The sequence below is a fragment of the Lutra lutra genome, chromosome 4 (assembly GCF_902655055.1).
Source record: "Lutra lutra chromosome 4, mLutLut1.2, whole genome shotgun sequence".
Taxonomy (NCBI): domain Eukaryota; kingdom Metazoa; phylum Chordata; class Mammalia; order Carnivora; family Mustelidae; genus Lutra; species Lutra lutra.
The window spans coordinates 10778943-10797836 of record NC_062281.1 but is presented as its reverse complement, the minus strand read 5'-3'; the positions used below and the strand labels follow the sequence as shown (position 1 = coordinate 10797836).

At 46.7% G+C, this 18894-nt stretch overlaps 1 protein-coding gene across 4 annotated transcripts in view; it reads right to left on the bottom strand.

Moving 5' to 3' along the window:
- Nucleotides 1–15196, bottom strand: part of ADCY8 (adenylate cyclase 8) — a 227203-nt gene extending 212007 nt beyond the window's left edge. For all 4 annotated transcript variants that reach the window (XM_047728238.1, XM_047728239.1, XM_047728241.1 and 1 more), the window contains exon 1: nt 12976–15196. In XM_047728238.1, the coding sequence (XP_047584194.1) occupies nt 12976–13932 (957 nt within the window). In that variant the 5' untranslated portion in view covers nt 13933–15196. The remainder of the gene's footprint in view (nt 1–12975) is intronic.
- Nucleotides 15197–18894: the final 3698 nt, after the last annotated feature.

Genomic DNA, 18894 nt, shown 5'->3' with positions numbered 1-18894 from the left:
GCCTTCAATACATGTACTTCCCCCATTGAAAGAGTCTTGCCAAATTCCGTAGTGTCTGTCCACCCCTTCTCCCTTAAATACCTCATCTGAGCTCTGATTCTCAAATGAACAAGCACACGTGATTCTCTGATGAAACAAATGACATTCGTTTTTAAGCTGGCATGTGTCTTGGAAGAGGGCCACAGAGGAAGTTTCCTCAGCTGGTGATCCCTGGGTAAGTACTGGCAGACAGGAAAGGGACAAGATGACAGAGGAGCTGCCCCAGAGAGCAGACGCAGGGGTAAGCCAGCACAAGGTGTCCGGAAACTGGGGATGGGTTCAACTGTGGAACTTACCCTCATGCACGAGGGGTGAGACTACTTGAGTTTGTTAGGCCTACTCCCTGGTGGGTGGAGGGGTAGCTTGGAGGAGCACAGGGAATGACATAGTTGGGTGATCATGGGGGGTTCCCTGGAACAACAAGGAGGAGGAGGATGGAGAGCTGTAGACTGACCCCAGTAATGGAAGACAGTACCATCAGGAATTCACACAGGAGTTGGGTGGGAGTCTGATGATTTTCGATTTGTTGAGATTGAGCTGCCTGTGAGACCCTTAACTGAAGGTGGCCAGAAGGTCACTAGATGGCCTGGTCTTAAACTTAGCTGAGAAAACTGGGCTAGAGATACAGGCTTAAGAGTAAGCAGCACCTAGATCCATGGTCAGTAATGGAGGGAGGGAGGGATTGTGTAGGGGAATGCATGGAGTGAGGTGACAAGGAGACACATAGAATGGAAATTTAAGGAGCCCCAACACTGAAGAAAAGAATTGAAATCTTTTTCAATTCCTTCCTGAGAAGGAAGAGAACATAAGCCATACTAGACTATATCATAGAGACACAACCATGACTCAGGTACAACCTCTGCCTTAGAGAAGATCATGGCCCAGCTGGTAAGGAAAACATGGAGACCAATGACAGCAGCACGTGGCAGGACAGATGGGCAGGGAAAGGTGATGGCGTCAGAAGAGCAGGAATACCTAACTTGGTCTGGGGTCCTGGGAACCCTTCATGATCCTAAAGTTTCTCTTTGCTACTTACAAAACTCTTTAAGGCATAAAGATATTTGTGGCTGGGTGCCTGGGTGGCTCAGTGGGTTAAAGCCTCAGCCTTCATCTCAGGTCATGATCCCAGGGTTCTGGGATCAAGCCCCAAGTTGGGCTCTCTGCTCAGCGGGGAGCCTGCTTCCCTTCCTCTCTCTCTGCCTGCCTCTCTGCCTACTTGTGATCTCTGTCTATCAACTAAATAAATAAAAATCTTTAAAAAAAAAGATACTTGTGGCTGAAGAAGCCAAGGCCATTTGGCCAAAGTTGCTGGAAAAAAATCATGATAAAAATAGATTGAGAATTTGTTTTAAGGAAATGTACTTACAAGGTTTCAAAAATATCTCTAACTGGGCGCCTGGGTGGGTTAAGACTCTGCCTTCAGCTCAGGTCATGATCTCAGGGTTCTGGAATCAAGTCCCACATGGGGCTCTCTGCTCGGCGGGGAGCCTGCTTCCTCCTCTCTCTCTCTCTCTGCCTGCCTCTCTGCCTACTTGTGATCTCTCTCTGTCAAATAAATAAAATCTTTAAAAAAAATATCTCTAACTGTTCACTGGCAGAGCTCAGAGTTGGTCTCTGGCTGAAATGGTGTGGCAGGACTCCAAGGACTGCTTATGATGCCATTATTCACTTGGTAAAAGGCAAGACCTGTATCTGTCTCTTAAGTAGAGGAGGAGGGGCTCTATGTTCATTGGAAACTGACTGTCGGGAACATGAACACATCTTCCCATGTGGTGCCCACCACCAACAGGTGAGGAAAGTTCACCCAAAAGAGGGGAGTTTGACTTTGAACTTAAAAGAAAACAAGCTTGCTTTTCTTGATTTTGACTTTGTTTCTTGAACTAATTGACAGTATAAAGGAATCAAGTGGGATAATGCCAAAAATGGAAGACTTAACTCATAACCTTCTTGGGAACTTCAAGAAGACTTTTTTTTTTTTAAGATTTTATTTATTCATTTGACAGACAGAGATCACAAGCAGGCAGAGAGACAGGCAGAGAGAGAGAAGAGGAAGCAGGCTCCCTGCTGAGCAGAGAGCCCAATTCGGGGCTCGATCCCAGGACCCTGGGATCATGACCTGAGCTGAAGGCAGAGATTTTACCCCACTGAGCCACCCAGGCACCCCAAAAGACTGTTTTAACTGCATTGTGTTCCAGTATCTAAAATCAGACTTGATCTAAGCAATGATCTATATACCATGCTCAGAAAAGTTAACCAGTTTTGCACAATTCTCTCCCCTTAAAATGAGGCAGACCTGCCCCGCAGGTGTGGAGTGTCAGAAATGAGGTCTGAAAGTGGGAGAGCTTCTTGCCCATAGCTGTACCTGTATGAAGCAGGTGGACATTGACTAGAGACCAGAAGTCAGGCCAAAGGGCCATCTGGGGTGTGCTCGGGAACACTTGAGCATGGTGTGGATGTTGGGATTCAGAACCAAGGTACTGAAGAACCAAGAAGGAAGTGAGTGAGGTGAGCCCTATGTTAGGACTCTTATTTTTTGACCCATTTAAAATTTTCACAAATGGACAAACACTTAATGGATATTCTAGGTGTCTCACTCTCCCACCTCTTTCTCCTTTTTCTTTCTTTTTTGACTTAAATGATCTAGACGATCACTTGGGATTTTTCTTCATGTTGTCTACTATAACGTTTTAAACACACATCTAACAAAAACTCAGCTTGGGGCTTCCGGCCCAAAGCACTTCAGAAGGAGGGAACTTTTGATGTGTTTTCTTGTTTCTCACTGACCTCCTCTTCTGAGTTCTGTCTTATTTTTTAGAGAAACTAATTTCTCTTCTCTCACTGATTACTCATTCCCTGCTGATAACTGTGTGGTTCAGGGGGTGGGCAGGGGAAAGGAGGGAGTCATGTAGCATTCATTCATTCCATTCGTTTAAAAGTACTGTGCTCGGAACTGTTTCATGGGCCAAGTGCTCTGCTACATGCTTGGAACTCAGAGGTAAGACGCTGCCCTTGACCTCAAGGGGCTCCCAGGGAATGTTATGACATTTCTCTGACAGGGGACAAAGGCAGGGTGTACAACGTACGAAGGAGAGGTTATTGAGCTTTGCCTAAGCACCTGGTCTGCCTACCTGTGGGTGGGGATGGGTTTCCTGGAGCTCCCAAGTTTTAGCTGGGGTCACTGTAAACACAGACCAACTGGGCATGCCCAGAGCTGCAGACCAGCCTGACCCTTGCCAGCACGAGGCAGACACTCCCTCCTGCCACATCGTCCAGTCCAGGCTTGGGATGTATTCAGTTTGTGGTAAGAAACTACTTAAGTAATCGATCCTTTAGCCCTTTCTTGGGTCCCCCTACACTCTCTTCACTACGATGGAACATCCATTCCCATCCATAATGCCTTCTAGAGTGACCTTTCCTTTCACACAACTCCTAAAAGAAACTCACCACACCTTTGATTTTTCATGCTTTAGAGGTCTGTAGGAAAAAAAAAAAAAGCCAGAGACTTGTATCTATGTAAAATATTTACAGAATGCAGTGTTCTAGATGTGTATTTTCTAAAAGATTTATTTATTTATTTGAGATAGAGAAAGAGAGAGAGCAGGAGAGAAGCAGAGGGAGAATCTTTCAGGCAGACTCTCCATTGAGCAATGAGCTTGGGGCAGGACTTGATCTTACCACCCATGAGATCATGACCTGAGCTGAAACCAAGAGCTGGATAATTAACTGGCTGAGCCACCCAGATGCCCCTCCAGATGTGTTTTAAGAACCAAATACAGGGGTGCCTGGGTGGCTCAGTGGGTTAAGCCTCTGCCTTTGGCTCAGGTCATGATCTCAGGGTCCTGGGATCGAGCCCCGCATCGGGCTCTCTACTCAGCGGGAAACCTGCTTCCTCTTCTCTCTCTCTGCCTGTCTCTCTGCCTACTTGTGATCTCTGTCAAGTAAATAAATAAAATCTTAAAAAAAAAAAGAACCAAGTACAAACCTCCCTGCCTTTGCACCCAGAGTCACAACTCCCTCCCAAATTCCATTCAAGTATTACCCTCATTAGAGCAACAGCCTTGACTATCCAGAACACAGCTATGTCCCAGAATCTAGAACCCAACAGGCAGTCACAAATATTTGTTGAACAACTTAGCTATTCAATCCTCATTCTCCCCTTCTTCCTATGCAATCCTGAGTTTTTGAGACGCAGTAAAATCTCATCTATTTTTGCCACCCTCTCTTACCCTGGAGTGGCTATGTGTCAATATTCTGGTTCCAGAAATGTAAGCAGATGTTATTGGGCAGGGATCCCAGAAGAGCTCCTAAAAGGGCAACCTCTTCAGTTGGCAAATGTTCGTCGACCATCTTAACCTTTTGCCTTTTGCCCTCTTCTTTTTCCTGCCTGCAAAGAGGCCATGATGACTTGGAGAAAAACACCCAGTGGCTTTCAACTGACCTTAAGGAAAAGTCCTTCTGGTATGGAATCTACTTTAGGCCATCCCTGATGGGTTGTTGTACAAATTTCCTTTAAAGAATCCCTATGACAGGGAGGTCATCACTTCAAAAAGCAGCCCCCCCAGGCAGGTCTGTTTGTTATAAAATCTTGGCTTAAGATGAACTCAAATCTCTCACACTATAGTGACCATCAGTTGATCTTTATTCTGTCCCAGGGGAGACACGTAAAATAATGAGTCTCTCTTCACTGTGATAGCACCCCACATATCTGAGAACACCCACCATATCTCTTCTACATCCCATATCCCTAGGCTTCTGATGGTTCTTCCTTTTTATTTGGTCTTGTTCTGTAAGTTGTTTATGCTGCATCTCATCTTCCCATGTTCTAAGTTAAAGAAATACATATATTTTGATTATGCACCCCCTAATCCTTGGTCATCCCTGTTTTATAAGCAATCATGTGTATTCAGCACGTAATCATAAAAAGAAAAAAAAAAAGAAGATTTTGAAATGGTTTCCTCCAGTCAGCTGGAAAGCTAGCTGACACAGGATAAGATGTGTTGTTTACCCAAGGAAACGGTGATAGTTCTTGTTTCATGTGAAAATTTCACACCGGTAAACACTCTACATCGAGAGGGCAGTTTTTAAAATTTCCTCCTAAAAAACCCCATAAATGAGATTTGATTTCCCATCTAGCTCATGTCCCTCACCATGCAGAATTTTATCATTTCCTGATTTGGGGGAATATTATGCCTCAAAGACATTATGGCATAGAGGCACCTGGGTGGCTCAGTAGGTTAAGCCTCTGCCTTCAGCTCAGGTCATGATCTCAGGGTCCTGGGATCCAGCCGCGCATCGCATCGGGCTCTCTGCTCAGCAGGGAGCCTGGTTCCCTTCCTCTCTCTCTGCCTACTGCTCTGCCTACTTGTGATCTCTCTCTCTCTGTCAAATAAATAAATAAAATCTTTAAAAAAAAAGACATTATGGCATAAAAGACAGGAGGACATGGGACAGAAGGGGAAGAAACTCACAGGAGGTAAGGAATGTGTAAAATATTGCACCTATGAAAATACATGATCTTGCAAATTGAAATTCAAATATCAAATCACAGCTATCCAAGAAACAAAGACTGGCAGGTTTATCCGACAATGCACTGAGTTATAACCCCAGTTCATTGGCTGGGGAGGTGGTCACACGGTTGCATTTACAGATAGCATAGCTTTTATTCCTATCAGCCTGTGGCCTGGCCTCCCTCGGAATGTCTGGCAACTCAGTGGTTAATTAATCTACCTTGCTCTTTCTGTACCCTGCAGGCCTGACGGTGAAATCTTGCAGTGAGAAGATCTGGCTTCCAAGAGCTGCTTAACTGACCTGACTCCTTAAAATAGGCTTTCATAAACAAAACGCACATGATATAATTTGAGTGTGTAAGTCCAGTTACATTTCGTGGGAAAGCATAGGGCAGATGGTTGGGGTGTCCACTGCTCTGCCGTGGCTGGCTGGGGGAGGTGTCATTCCTACACTCAGGCCCCGAGAAAAGCCAAGCACAAAATTACTTCCAGGAGCCATCCTCTTGCTTAACTAAGGTTCAAAGCTATGTATCATAGAAACCTGCCAACCTTCAGTTTCTGTTACCTTGATTTCCAGCCCAGAGAAAACAAAGAACACGCTTCAAAATCCATACGTCAGGGGCGCCTGGGTGGCTCAGTGGGTTAAAGCCTCTGCCTTCAGCTCAGGTCATGTTCCCAGGGTTCTGGGATGGAGCCCCACATCAGCCTCTCTGCTCAGCAGAAACCTGCTTCCTCCTCTCTCTCTTTGCCTGCCTCTCCATCTACTTGTGATCTCTACCTGTCAAATAAAAAAAATTTAAAAAAAATCCATACGTCAGGTGAACTGATAAGTTGTCCAACTGAAGATTCTGGACCTGCTGGTTTCTTGAAGGGTTACTCTTCTGCCCACTTGTGGGGAAGAGGAAAGGTTCGAGAGGGCTATTGCAAGCGTCTCTTATGTTCTGAAAATAAACCCATGTAGGAGCAACTAAAAGAGATACACTTGTGAAATGAATAAATTAGCATCCCAAGAAATATTTAGACAACAGTGAAATGTCACGGCAGCATCATTTAGTAGTATACTCTGATTACACGTTACCAGCAGCATTGAATGTGGGATAAGCTTTTTTTTTTAATCTTTCCTTTTTATACTTGGTTTCACTTATTTTTGATGAGCTCTTACAATGCCATCAGTCATCAAGGTGTAAATATGACTAATGCATTTGGCCTACTTAGCATGACATTGCAACAGCTGCCCCAGAAGGGAAAGTCCTCCCAGCCTTCCCGGTTATGATCTAATTATGCTCTGACCCACCGATACCAGTCAGGTGACATTACCGGATATGAAGGAAAACAAATTCATCATTCAGTCTTGCAGCGCACACAACTTACAGTCATTTTACAACTGTCTCTAAATACATAGGCACCAAGCCTATTTGTAACTCTAGGGCCAAGGGGTACAGGACAGGGCTGAAGGGATTTAACTGGTCACTCCAGCAGTCATTAAAAATATCCTTTGCAAAGCCTACATCTCTATCACCAAAAAAAAAAAAAAAAAGGTGGGGGGAGGAAGGAAGAGATTGAAGGAGGAAAGGAAGGGTTGGGGGAGGCAGGGAGGATTAGAACCAAAAAGGACAGTCTCTGGGCATTTTTCACAAGAAAGAAAAAGTAATATTTCCATTTCCTTGCATTCAGAGGAAACTCTTGGGAATGGTGACAGTCAAATCTCATTTTGAAACACATTTTCCGAGACATGCTGGGGACACTGCAATTAGGTTTTTAAGCCCATGTGAATTTGCTGAAGGAAAATGTACAGAAATGGGTGTATTTGGAGTTTTAAAAAAATGCACACCATAGCTAGCAAGGTGCGTTAAATAGAAGCCCAGTTACACTCATTTAATGGATATTAAATGACCACCAAATTGGGGTGATTTAAATTATGTGCCATTTGGTGTATGTGCATTAAGTAGTCCTACAATTCCTTTGATTTGATTTGAGTTAGCAGATTTAGACAAAGAACACAGAATATACACTTATGTTTAAATTTCACATATGAGGGGAGAGATATTGATGATTCTATTATACTGACTCTATGTTTACTGTGAAGCCAATCCTTCATGTAAATAATCAGAAATACATTCTTTATATGTTTTAAAGATTTATTTATTTTGAGGGAGAGAGCGAGAGCATGTGCGTGAACACCCAGGGGGAGAGGCAGAGGGGTAAGTAGAGAGAGAGAGATAATCTCAAGCAGACTGCCCCCCGCTGAATGAGGAACCACTGTGGGGCTAGATCTCACTACTTTGAGACCATGACCTGAGCGGGAATCAACAGTCAGACACTCAACTGACCAAGCTACCCAGGTTCCCCTAAATCAGTAGGAATGATTCGAAAGCATGTACAAAGGCCGCATCTCACCTGACCCCCACCAGCTCATACCATTAACCACTATATTACCCAGTACAAAATGAATTTTCTCCTAAAGGATTTTTCAAAGGCCAAATTAAGCTAAAAGTCCCTCATTATTAGTCAAATTTAATGACATGATTTAATTAGTATTTTTTCTGGTTCTAGCCTCTATTGTTTGATGGGATTTGTGTAAGACAGTAAAGAAAATGCTGCATGGAAGTTCAGATCTGACAGCATGACCTTGAGCACTACCTCACCTGGATTTGCATACCTGGCTGCTTTTGCTCCCAGAGGTATCTTGGAGAAATCCCCTTTACTCTGACACTTCTGCTTATCGGCCTCACCAAGAGGTACAGAAGACTAATTAGCCACAAGCTTTAACATTTCAGAATCCCCGAGGGGAAATAAAATGCAGCTATCTTTCTGGTTAAATATTGCTGCCTCTCAGTTTTCCAATAACTAAATGATCTTCACCATTTTATCACTAATGAGCTGAAGAATGAGAACAAGATGAGTTTCAAATGTTAGGTAGCACACATTACCATCACCGGCAATTAAGATAGAGTAAAATGCAAATTACAGCGACAGTTTTTAGGATTTACCTGAGCCACGAAAAAACCTGGCAAATAAGACCTCAGTATTAATATTTTATCCATACATATTCCTTGATTTTATAATCAAGTTTTAGATGGATAAAGTGAACTGGCAGGATAAACAATTTAAGAGGTGGAGAAAAAAATCCTGTCATCTCTGGACAAAGGCACTACTATTGGCAACCTGAATGATGTCCATGAAGCAGATTTAACTTGAGGCAGATGAAGTATCCCGAGGAAGGAATGGCTGCAGCCCTCCAGTTACCTATAACTGAGCTTTGTCAGGGTGGATAGAAAAGCAACCCTTTGAACTGAGCTCTGAACCTTCTGAAAGTTCCTCATATCTCCAATGCCACTTGGGACCTAGAACATACATGGGTGGTCCTATATAATAGGATAATATATTATCCTATTATATATTATATAGGATAATATCCTATTATATATTATATAGGATAATATCCTATATAATAGGATAATACCCCTTAGTTTGGGGGGGAAGTCTATGAATTAAGTCTAACGGTTCACTGAATGGAGAAAACATAAGCTATCTCTGTGCTGATGGCAAGGAACCTCCTGGGTAGCCGTTTTCCAGTTGTATCTTGTGTCCACAGTGGAAAGCATATGATGATTTAAATGAACACAAGGCCCTGTCTCTTCACATAGGGCATCTGCAGATATTTGCAGCTTGGTTGTTACCCTATCAAATCGCGGATGTAGTTTCCACCAGGAGGAAAGGAACAGAAACAGGTTCTCATAGCTTGGGTTAGGCAAGGGAAGGCAATCATTGACTCATTTGTTACTTTTGAAAATGGCATTTTCAGTAAGTGAAACAGTTGCTGAGGTGTGTTCACTTTACACTCTGATGTAGCTTTTTGCTTCTTGAAAATGCTAAGTTAAATGTGAGCCATTCTCTGATGGGAATCAAGATGAATGTGGAGAAAGATGATATTCCAGCATCAACGGCCTTCACTTGACAAGTTTGTATCCCGCTGAGCAAGATGATGAGCTAGCCACAAAAAGCCTATGCCTAGAAAGTCAGACATTTTTCTCTCATGGTTTCCCTTTGTTTTTTTTTTCATTAAATGTTCATTCGTGTGCTATACTGGGTATTGCCCTCCTGAGTGGTGAAGCAGGTACTCCTTAGTCTTGCGTCAATTCAAATGTGGGTTTGGAAAGAAACACTCAGAAGGTTTCTTAGGAAAGAATGACTTTGGAGCTAGGATTTGAATCGTGTTCTCACCACTTGTTGGGCTCACCGTCTTTGGGATATCTCTTTAAAGTTCCCAGGAATTTGTTCTTTCTTCTATGAAATGAAAATGAAGGATGCCATCTGTTTGACATCATTAGATGAGAATATATGTAAAGGCCCTTAGTTACATGTAAAGCATTGGGCCAGTGTGAAGGATTATCATTGTGCCTTGGTTTTGCCAAAGGCGTTTATATAAAAAATACTGCTTAATGCAGATGTAGCTCACATGTGATTGTGCACATAGAAATCTTTTACCAGTGCAATGTGAGGGGGCTTGGATATTTTATAATATTACCTTTGCATTGGACAGTCTTGTTCATTCAGTGTGTGTGTGTGTGTGCTGAGTACCTGCTGGCTGTCTGGCATTTTTCTAGGTGCTGAGGATAAATTGGTAAACACATAGATGTCTATGCCCTTACGTGGTGCTTATGTTCCTGTGGGGGTGGGGTGGGGGTAGGGGAAAACAGAGCAAATAAAAACAAATGAGATTATTTCAGATAGTGAACGTGCTCAGGAGAAAACAGAACAAGCCAAGCACTAGGGAGCAGCATGTAAACGGAGTCCAGAATAATGGGAATGTCTCAGTCATGGAAAGACCTGGGGAAAATCATTTTAAGTGGCAGGCACAAAGGCTAAGAAGTGGGGAAAGAGCTCAGGATCTCTGAAAGCGGAGAAAGGTACCGTGTATTTGAAGCCTGAGGAGGGGAAGAGAAGGAAACATAATTAGAGAAGGAGCAACTTGTTTGTAAGGGGACCGAGTGACCCTGGTAAAGAGTTAGGGTGTTAATCTAATTGCTATAAGTGGTCATTAGCAGGGCATGCCTTGTATGTTCCCAAACAGGGAAAACTAAAAGGTCCCTATTCAAAAATCAGAGATTTTTTAAAAAGCAATTAATTCTCCATGTCACTCACCTGCAAGATCTAAGGAAGAAGTTTGGACCTCTAGAGGGCGCCAAAGGAAAACATTTTGTAGCCTAACCCTCAAAGGTCTTTTCAGCACCTGAAGCTAGAGAAGAGCGCTCAGGCTGTCGGCTAGGAGTCTGGTAAAAGCTGACTCCACTGGGAAACCGCAGTTCATCTACAATTTCTACCCAAACAGACAGTCAAATGAGCTTGGTTTGCATGTACCTGGACCTTGGTTTTCAAGTGAAGGACTGTTTATCACGGGATGGGAGTGGGAAGACATTTTGGGGTTATTTTTAATCTTCTCCCATCTGGTAGTATTTGAGTAGAGCATAAAACAAATATGAAGCCAAAATTTACTTTCTGGATTCATTTGGCAAGCAAAGTGTCTCTATACTTAGAACCTTGCAAATATTCATCATTTGCCACTTGGGATGTTGTTATTCTAAATACTATCCCAAACTCACTTGATGAAGTCTCTGCGATGTGTGCTAAGGAAGGTTACTGCATGGAAAGCGGTGGGTGATGACCAATGGGATTTTCTGCAAATGAGCAGATACCTATCCTATATCATGAAAACAACTCACAGTGAAAAAAATAAAGGAAAAGAAGGAGGAGAAGGAAAAAGACGTGAATGAGATGCGGAAGGACAGTCTGATGATGCAGAGATACATAAAGAAGAAAATGCAAAAAGAGGGCTTGGAAGAAATTGAGACTTTCAAAGGCTAGCGGGGTTCAGAGCCACGTGTGAAGACTGAGAAACACAGTTCTGAAGACATATTTTACACAATCACAAATTGAGACTTTATCAGATGGAGGTATTAAAGGTTCATGGTGATTTCAAGAAAGCATTCATTACCATCTTACTAAGGCCAAGTTCACCTGGTCAGCCCCTACTCACAGAGGCTCTCATCTCCACATTTCATGCTTGATGATCACAGCCATGTACTTTATAATACTCTGCTCTGCTCAGGGAGACTTCAAAAAACACTGTAAAAGCAGCCAACCAGATACGTAACCTGAGCAAATGGATACAGAGCCATCAGAGAAGAGCAAGAATCCCAAATCCACTAGAAGCCCAGGAGGTCAATGATGGGTAAAGGGCTCTATAGGTGCCAGCATTCCAGAAACCATGAGCAAATTTCAGAGGTGTCGTACCTGGTTATTCAACAATGTCTTCAAACCCGAACACAAGGAAGAGGAGTTTTTAAGCTTCCAATAGAGCAGGGTGGCTGAGGCTGAGCATGGAGCAGGAACATGCGAAGCAGGCCCCCGTCCAAGCACCCATGTCAGCCTCCTGTGTGGAAACACTTCCGCTGACATGTTTCTCTCACTTTTATGGAGAAACCCCCAAATTTAATCTCCTGCTATCTATCAGACATTTGGCAAACGAAGTGTCAGACCATTAATTATCTATTGATTTTAATGAATTTCAACAATAAAGTCATCATCCATCTTCTCCTTCACAGACAATGGGAACTCTGTTCCCAGAAACACATCCCTCTTTAATGGGAAAGACAGGAAGAAAGGAAGAAAAGAGATCGGAGGTCGGGTTCCACTTAAATATTTCAGACCATCTATATCAAAATGCCCTTTATCAATTAAGCAAAACTTGCATTCTTTGCCAAAGACACTTCCCTCCCACACTACCAGCCCGAGATGAGGCTGATCTATGCAAAGCACTGGGTTCAGATCCTATAATAAGAGAAGATATCCTCTTAGGACCCCAAGGCAGTAAAGAATTCCCAAGTAAAATACATATCTTGGAACCGTCTGAAGGACTGGATGATATAACATAGGTAGGATCCCCACCAGCAATTGCTATGTGTTCAACAAATGCCATTGCCTTCCAGAACTGAGGGTTTGTGGCACAGAGATACACAGAAACCCAACTCTGAATCCCAGAGTCCCTTACCACATCCTGCTGTGACTCTTGTGAGTAAAAACTGTTAAAGGAATGGGTCACCTTCTAAATCGGGATGCTTCTCCTCCTCTCTAGAGACTACAGACCCTGGGGGACGTTTGCAGAGGAGAAAGAAGGCTGTTTCTTAGCTGATTGTCGGAGAAGAATTACTCACAGAAGCAGAAGAGAAGAAGGGCAGGGCTGGAAGAAACTTTAGAGGTCATTTAGTTCCAACTCTACGATGAGCGAAATGCCATCCCACCAACACCGAGGACCTCCCAAGTAGGAGGCACTAAGCCAGGCGAGGAGAGGGGCCTCCCGGAAAACTACTTCTAAATAACCCAGGGGAGTGGGCAGGGGAGGGGGGAGAGCAAGGCAGGCAGGAGTTACCTGGTTGACGGAAATGACAGCCAGCCGAGGAATGGCCGCCTGCAGGGCCACCTGCAGCAGAGAGGTGCCTAGGCCGGCCAGGATGGCCCAGGTGAGCGGCAGCGGCAGCATGCTGTAGGTGGCGAACAGTGTGAAGAGAACGTAACCGATGCCATCACCCAGAAGCCCGTAGCCAAGGCCTGCTGCCAAGATCTGGGTGGTCATGGCCACCCAAGTGACCACGCCACTGTACTGCAGGTACGTGTGCGAGGTGGTGTCCTTCCTGACCACCACCAGGGCGCAGATCACCACCTCGATGCCAGTGAAGAAGCCCAGGAGGATGCCCTTGAGAGGGTCCATCGGGGCCGAAGCCAGGCTCAGGTGGAGGACCAACAAGGTGAGTTTGGTCAGCACGTCCAGCACATTCATCACCACCTCTGATTTGCGCCTCTGGCCCAAGAAATAGCGCTGGTAGAGGCGCTCCAGATCCCGGGACTTGAAGGAGTTGCGCAGAGTGGGGAAAATGACCCCTCGGTAGCTGTAGCCCCCGTTGAGGAAGAAATCCGAGTTGCTCGGGGCACAGTCCAGGTGCAGGAAGCCCAGATCACCGCCGCCCCCGCTCCCGCTGCCGCTCCCGCTGCGTTCCGGGAAGACTTTGGTGCCACCGGTACTGTGAGCTCTCTCCCCGGGGCCCAGCGAGTAGAGGGGCAGCGCCGATTCGCCGGATAGCTGCGCCGCGTGATGGTTGGGGCCGCCGCCTGCAGGGTCCGAGGCTTTGCCGGAGCCTCTACTCCCGCTGCTGCCGCCGCTACCCCGGTGCCCGTGAATGAAGCGCTGCTCGGTGATATGCCTCACCGCCGTCTGCCACAGCAGCCGCTGCGGCCGAGAGCCGCTCCCGCCGTCGCCGGCCGGGGGCGTCGGGTGGATGGTGTAGAGTTCCTCGCTGCCGCTTAGGCAGCGCACATCGGAGAGCTCCATGGCGCCGGGCCGCAGGCGGGGAGGCGCAGAGCAGGAAGGAGGCAGCTGGGGGGAAGGGTCCCAAAGACCCCACCGCGGCCTGGCGCGAGCTCGGCGGCGAGCCCTGGTATCCCCGGCCGCCCGGTCGCGCGAGCCTTGAACAGGAGGCCCGCGCGTCAGGTCATAGTGCGCCCCGGGGCAAAGGGCGTCTGGAAGATCGCCGCAGACCCCTGCGTCCTTGCGCGCCGCCCTCCAGACAAACCGCGCAGCTGGGGTGGGAGGGTGGTGTCCGCAGAAGCCGCGGCGCTTTGAGCCACGCAGCCCCCTTCTCGGGCTCAGGCTTCTCGGCCACTCCTCGGCTCAGCGTCTTGGCGCAGCCTTTGCTCTCCAAGAGGCGCCTGGGCGCCGTGCTCCTTTCTGCTGTGCTCCGGGTGGGTCCTGGCTGCGGCACTGGGCTCGGGACACCCACGACTCGGCGGCTGCAAGAGGACTGGCTAAGGGTAACCCGCTGCGGCTGCGGGTGCGAAGTTAGCCGCTGTGGCTGGAGCAGAGACCTTCGGGGAACTCCATTGCGCTGGGATGGGGAGCGGGGCGGAGCTGGGGGCGGGGGCAAAGAAGGGGGAGGCGTGGGGGACCAGGAGGTGGCGGGGTGCCCCGCGGAAGGTTGAAGAGGTGGTATCCTCGGGACTCAAAAGTCACCAAACAGTTAATTTGGAGCAGGGGTTGTGCTGAGGCTCCCTCCTCGGCTCATCTCTGGCTGTCTCCTCTTCCAGCTCGAGGACTGACCGCTCGGCGCTGGCTCTGGCCCGTCGCATCCCGCGGGGAAGGGGGAGGGCGGCAGGGTCCCAGTCGCGGTTAGAAAGCGAGGCCAGCCCTTCCAGTTGTGCTTCCGAGGGGTCGGAGCCCACAGTTCCTATTCCCTTCACTTCGCTCTTCGGAGTCCGTTTGGCCCGGAGCAGGGAGGCGGGGGCAGGGAAAAGTGGGGAGGGCTCCGAAGCCAACAGCTCTGAGATCGCTGAGAAGCCACCGGTGCGGATCCCTGACGCTAAGAACCGAAGCTTGGCGGGTGCGGCGCGTGTAAGGTTTGGACGAGGAGGGAGGCTGGAAACCGCGAGGAAGTCGACTGAGAGGCCACGGGACCCAGGGACGCGCCTCGTGCCACCCTGGCGCTCTGAAGCGCGCGGCGGGCATCCGGCAGCGGGGAGGAATTTGGAGACCTGTCAGTTCGGTCAGACACCCGCGGGGACTTAAACCCGCCCTCACTCAAGCCACGCCCCCGGAACCGGGTGGGGGTGGTGGCGGGAAGCTGGCACCCAGATCTGTCCAGGACGCCCCAGGTCTTGGAGGTAGCAACACGCGCAGGCCGGCGTGGGTGAGGACGACCGCGGGCGCCCCGGCCTCCCCCCGCGCGAGTATCCAGCGCTCCAGCTGGCCGCGCGGGCCGGTTCCTCCGCTATTCTTTTTTAGGCACTGGCTTGGGTCCTCGGCAGGTGCAGAGCCAGGACTCGTAGGCCGCTCTGCCCACGGACTCCTAAAGCCCAACGCGATGAAATAGAGGGTCTCCTTTCCGTCCTCCCCACCTGGGCATCTTTTGGTGATACCAGCTCTCTGGCTTAAAGCAAGAAGCCGCAATTGTAGAGAAGGCTTCTAGCAAGAGCGTTTGCTACACCAATCCCGAGGACTGGAGGGCTCGTCCTCTGAGTGCCGCGCACTCCAAGTTTCTCCCTGCTTACAATAGGAGGAGAGGGGGAGGAAGTGGGAGAAAACATTTCCAGCAGTCGGCTCAAGCCCGGGTTTCGCGCCCTCCGGGTTCCGCGCCCCGCCAAGCGGAAGCGCCGGGTCCGGGTGCGGCAAGTTAAGTGTGGTAGTAGCGGCAGTCCCGAGCCCGGCTGCAGGTGCTGGAACCGCGGCGGCCGCTACGTCTGCCACCGCAACTGCGGCTGCAGCCGGTGGAGCCCGGGCCCAGAGCACAGTCTGCTGATGGCCAATGACGTCAGGCCCTGGGCGCTTTCTCAGCTCCCCGTGGCGTCCAGTGAAAGCCCAGAAGACCGCCTGGCTGCCCCCTTTAGCACTCCAGAATGAGAGATTTCCCCCGCTTCCCCGAGGAGAAACTCCCCTCTCTCTGCCTGCCCTGAGTGGGGAATAGCTTTGAATGGCTCCCTTCCCCAACCACATACTCTATCTATCTCCAGGGTTATTTGGGTTCACTGTGTCCCAGAAACACGAGATTTAATTCTTTCCTTTTTATTCTTTTTTATTCACACACATGGTTTTCGCTTTAAATCCAGAACTGGTCCACTGCCTTGTACAGAGAATCCCAAGAGAGAAGACGACTGACATTTCCCCCTATCCCTTAACAGTCGATATCTGGGATGTAATATACACCCTGAAAAACTCCTTTAATACTAGGCCTTTAGAGTTGTAGTTGACCATCTCTCAAGAAAACAAAATTAAATGCTCAATTTTAAACAGAAAGAAAGTTGGTTCTACTTTTAGGCCGGTCTGTGGGTGAATTAATTTAACTATAAAGATCTCCCATAGTAGCTGTCCCACTCCCAAGGGTCTGGAGGTAAAGGGCAAAGTGCACTCCAAAACTCAGTTTTGAAGTTATCTAGACATGAATGAAATCAGTCCAGAAAAGAAACACTGCTTGCTTCTCCCTTTCTAAATTGCTTGGACTCACCTGCATCCCCAGGTCTCCTGAAATTCTGGCAGGTAATAAGTGTCTTGACTTGAGGAGGGAGCCCAAAGAGGGCAGAAGGCTGGTGGGGGAGGGAGGCAGGTTTCTGCATACCCTATGCCAGAATGTGTGCCCAGCTGTATCCTCTCTCAGGCATTGCCCCAAGTCATTTGTGCTAATGACCGTATTAGTAAACTTGGCAGTGGAAGACACCTCTTTATTTTCTCAATCTTTCTCCTTGGGAGCCTGAGAACTCAGCCTGAATAAATGAGGGGCTGAATGCAGATGGAACTTTCCTATGAAAATCTTCCTCCTGGACATATCCCAGGATGATTTATTCAGCAACAAAGAAGGCATGCCAAGGAGGGGGAGATTGGACCCAATCAGATAAAATGACTCAGGCTGATGAATGAGCATAGCATGCTACATAAAAACAAAACAACAAAAACAAAACAAAAACAAAAACAAACCCACAAAGAATTTAATGAACTCAGGTTGAAACTAACATATCAGGGAGAAAACATTGCATCTGGTCAACTGACTCCTCTGGAATTTCCTTTGCTGTTAAGGGATGTTAGAACAGGTTATTTTAAAAGAAGAGCACGGAAGGCAATTGGATTCAATTCTTCTTCTTTTGGGGGCAACACAGTGCCATTCAGTCCCCAAAGCATTTTGTTTTCCAATGACAACTTTACCTTTACACAAATATTGAAAAGTTTTTTGAAAGATGCAAACCACCAAGTGATTATCACTTAAAACAAGTTAACATACTGCTTTGAGGCTACAGTGGGCCTCTCATCATGCTTTCACTTGTCCCCTGTCTATTTATTATGAGTGGGTGTTGGCTATGTTCAGGGACAGTACTTCTCAAATTCACATCTTTTTGTACTCGGAGGAAGCCTTCTCTTGGAAAGGCCCCGTGTCTTCCTCTCTCCCCCTGCCATTTCCTTCCTTCAAAATACTATTCATCTCATCCTGCAAAGCCTGGGCAATGTCTCTGTGCAAATCCTTTCCTGATATTCCCAGTGAAAATTAAGAACTGCCTTCTGTGAAAGAAGCTTCCAACATGAGGAGGCATTGCTAAAAGGGTCACTCAAAATAGAGTCAGAAGAATCTTAAGGAAATAGAGTCTAGGCCTATCCCCTGTTGTAGTTCTCAGAACTTTTGGCATTTGTCAATTGCAGATCTACCACCTTTTAGAACACATCCTCCTACTTTGGACTGAAATAGAGAAAATGTAACACCTGTTAGCCAAATATCCAGCCATGTATAGAAAGTCCCTTCAAACTCTGCCAGCACCAATCATAATTCTTTCAAATCAATTTATATAGGCTTGTGGGTTTTGCCTTTATAAACCTGTACACCACTCTCACATTTCAGGGCACATGTTTGACTCCTGTGGATTTTGTGTCTTATGTATCTCTTGGATTGCAATTCCTAAGAATGCAAATAAACATGTTTGGTTGCTTTAGTCTTGTTGTCTTCTTGGTGGACATTTCTCTTTTGTCAGCCAGTCTATTCTGGTACTGCTAGTGTGGCACTTACTGTAGGGACTGGCTCTGTCCCATTTGTTCACCCAATTGTCTCTCACTTCTTCCCATGAAGCAGTGAACTCATTGAAGGAGAGAACTGATTTTCCTTGGGCCTATAACTTCCAGTTTCTAGCAACTAGAGTATTAACCTTAAACATAAAGCCATGAGTTATTTTACCAGGAGAAAATGGGTTTACTTAGGAATAACAATTTGGGACATGCAAACTATGGAATAACTGTAGGCCAGTCCAACAAACAAAGGAGAAGAACATTATTTTATGGAGAAGAAGGAGGAAATTGGGAAGGGTTGTTTTGAAAGCAAGTCCATTGGAGAAAGGCAAGAGTTTAGGGTGATGCGAGTTTCTTATAGATAAGTTGCTGGGGTAGTGGATTTCTTGAAGATTCAGTGTAGGTCTTTCCAGGTTGTGGGCTTGGAACTGATCATTTTTTCCGGTCGATGAGTCTTCTGTTGGAGCCTATTATTACAATTCTTTCTGTAATTCTGTTTCTTCCTGGTATGGCTCCCCCCTCTAGCCCCCCTACTCAACTTCAGTGAGGTTTCCCTTTATTAATTTTCCCAAGTGTACATGAAGATAATAAGATTAACAACAACTTATTGAGCACTTAAGATTTTTATGAACATTTTATTTAAGCATCTCAGCAATTCTCTGAGTTAAAGAGAATAAAACGCTATTTCTATTTTACTGACTAAGATACCCAGGGTCCATGCAGCTAAGTAAATTGCCTGGGATCTCATGGTTAATAGATAAC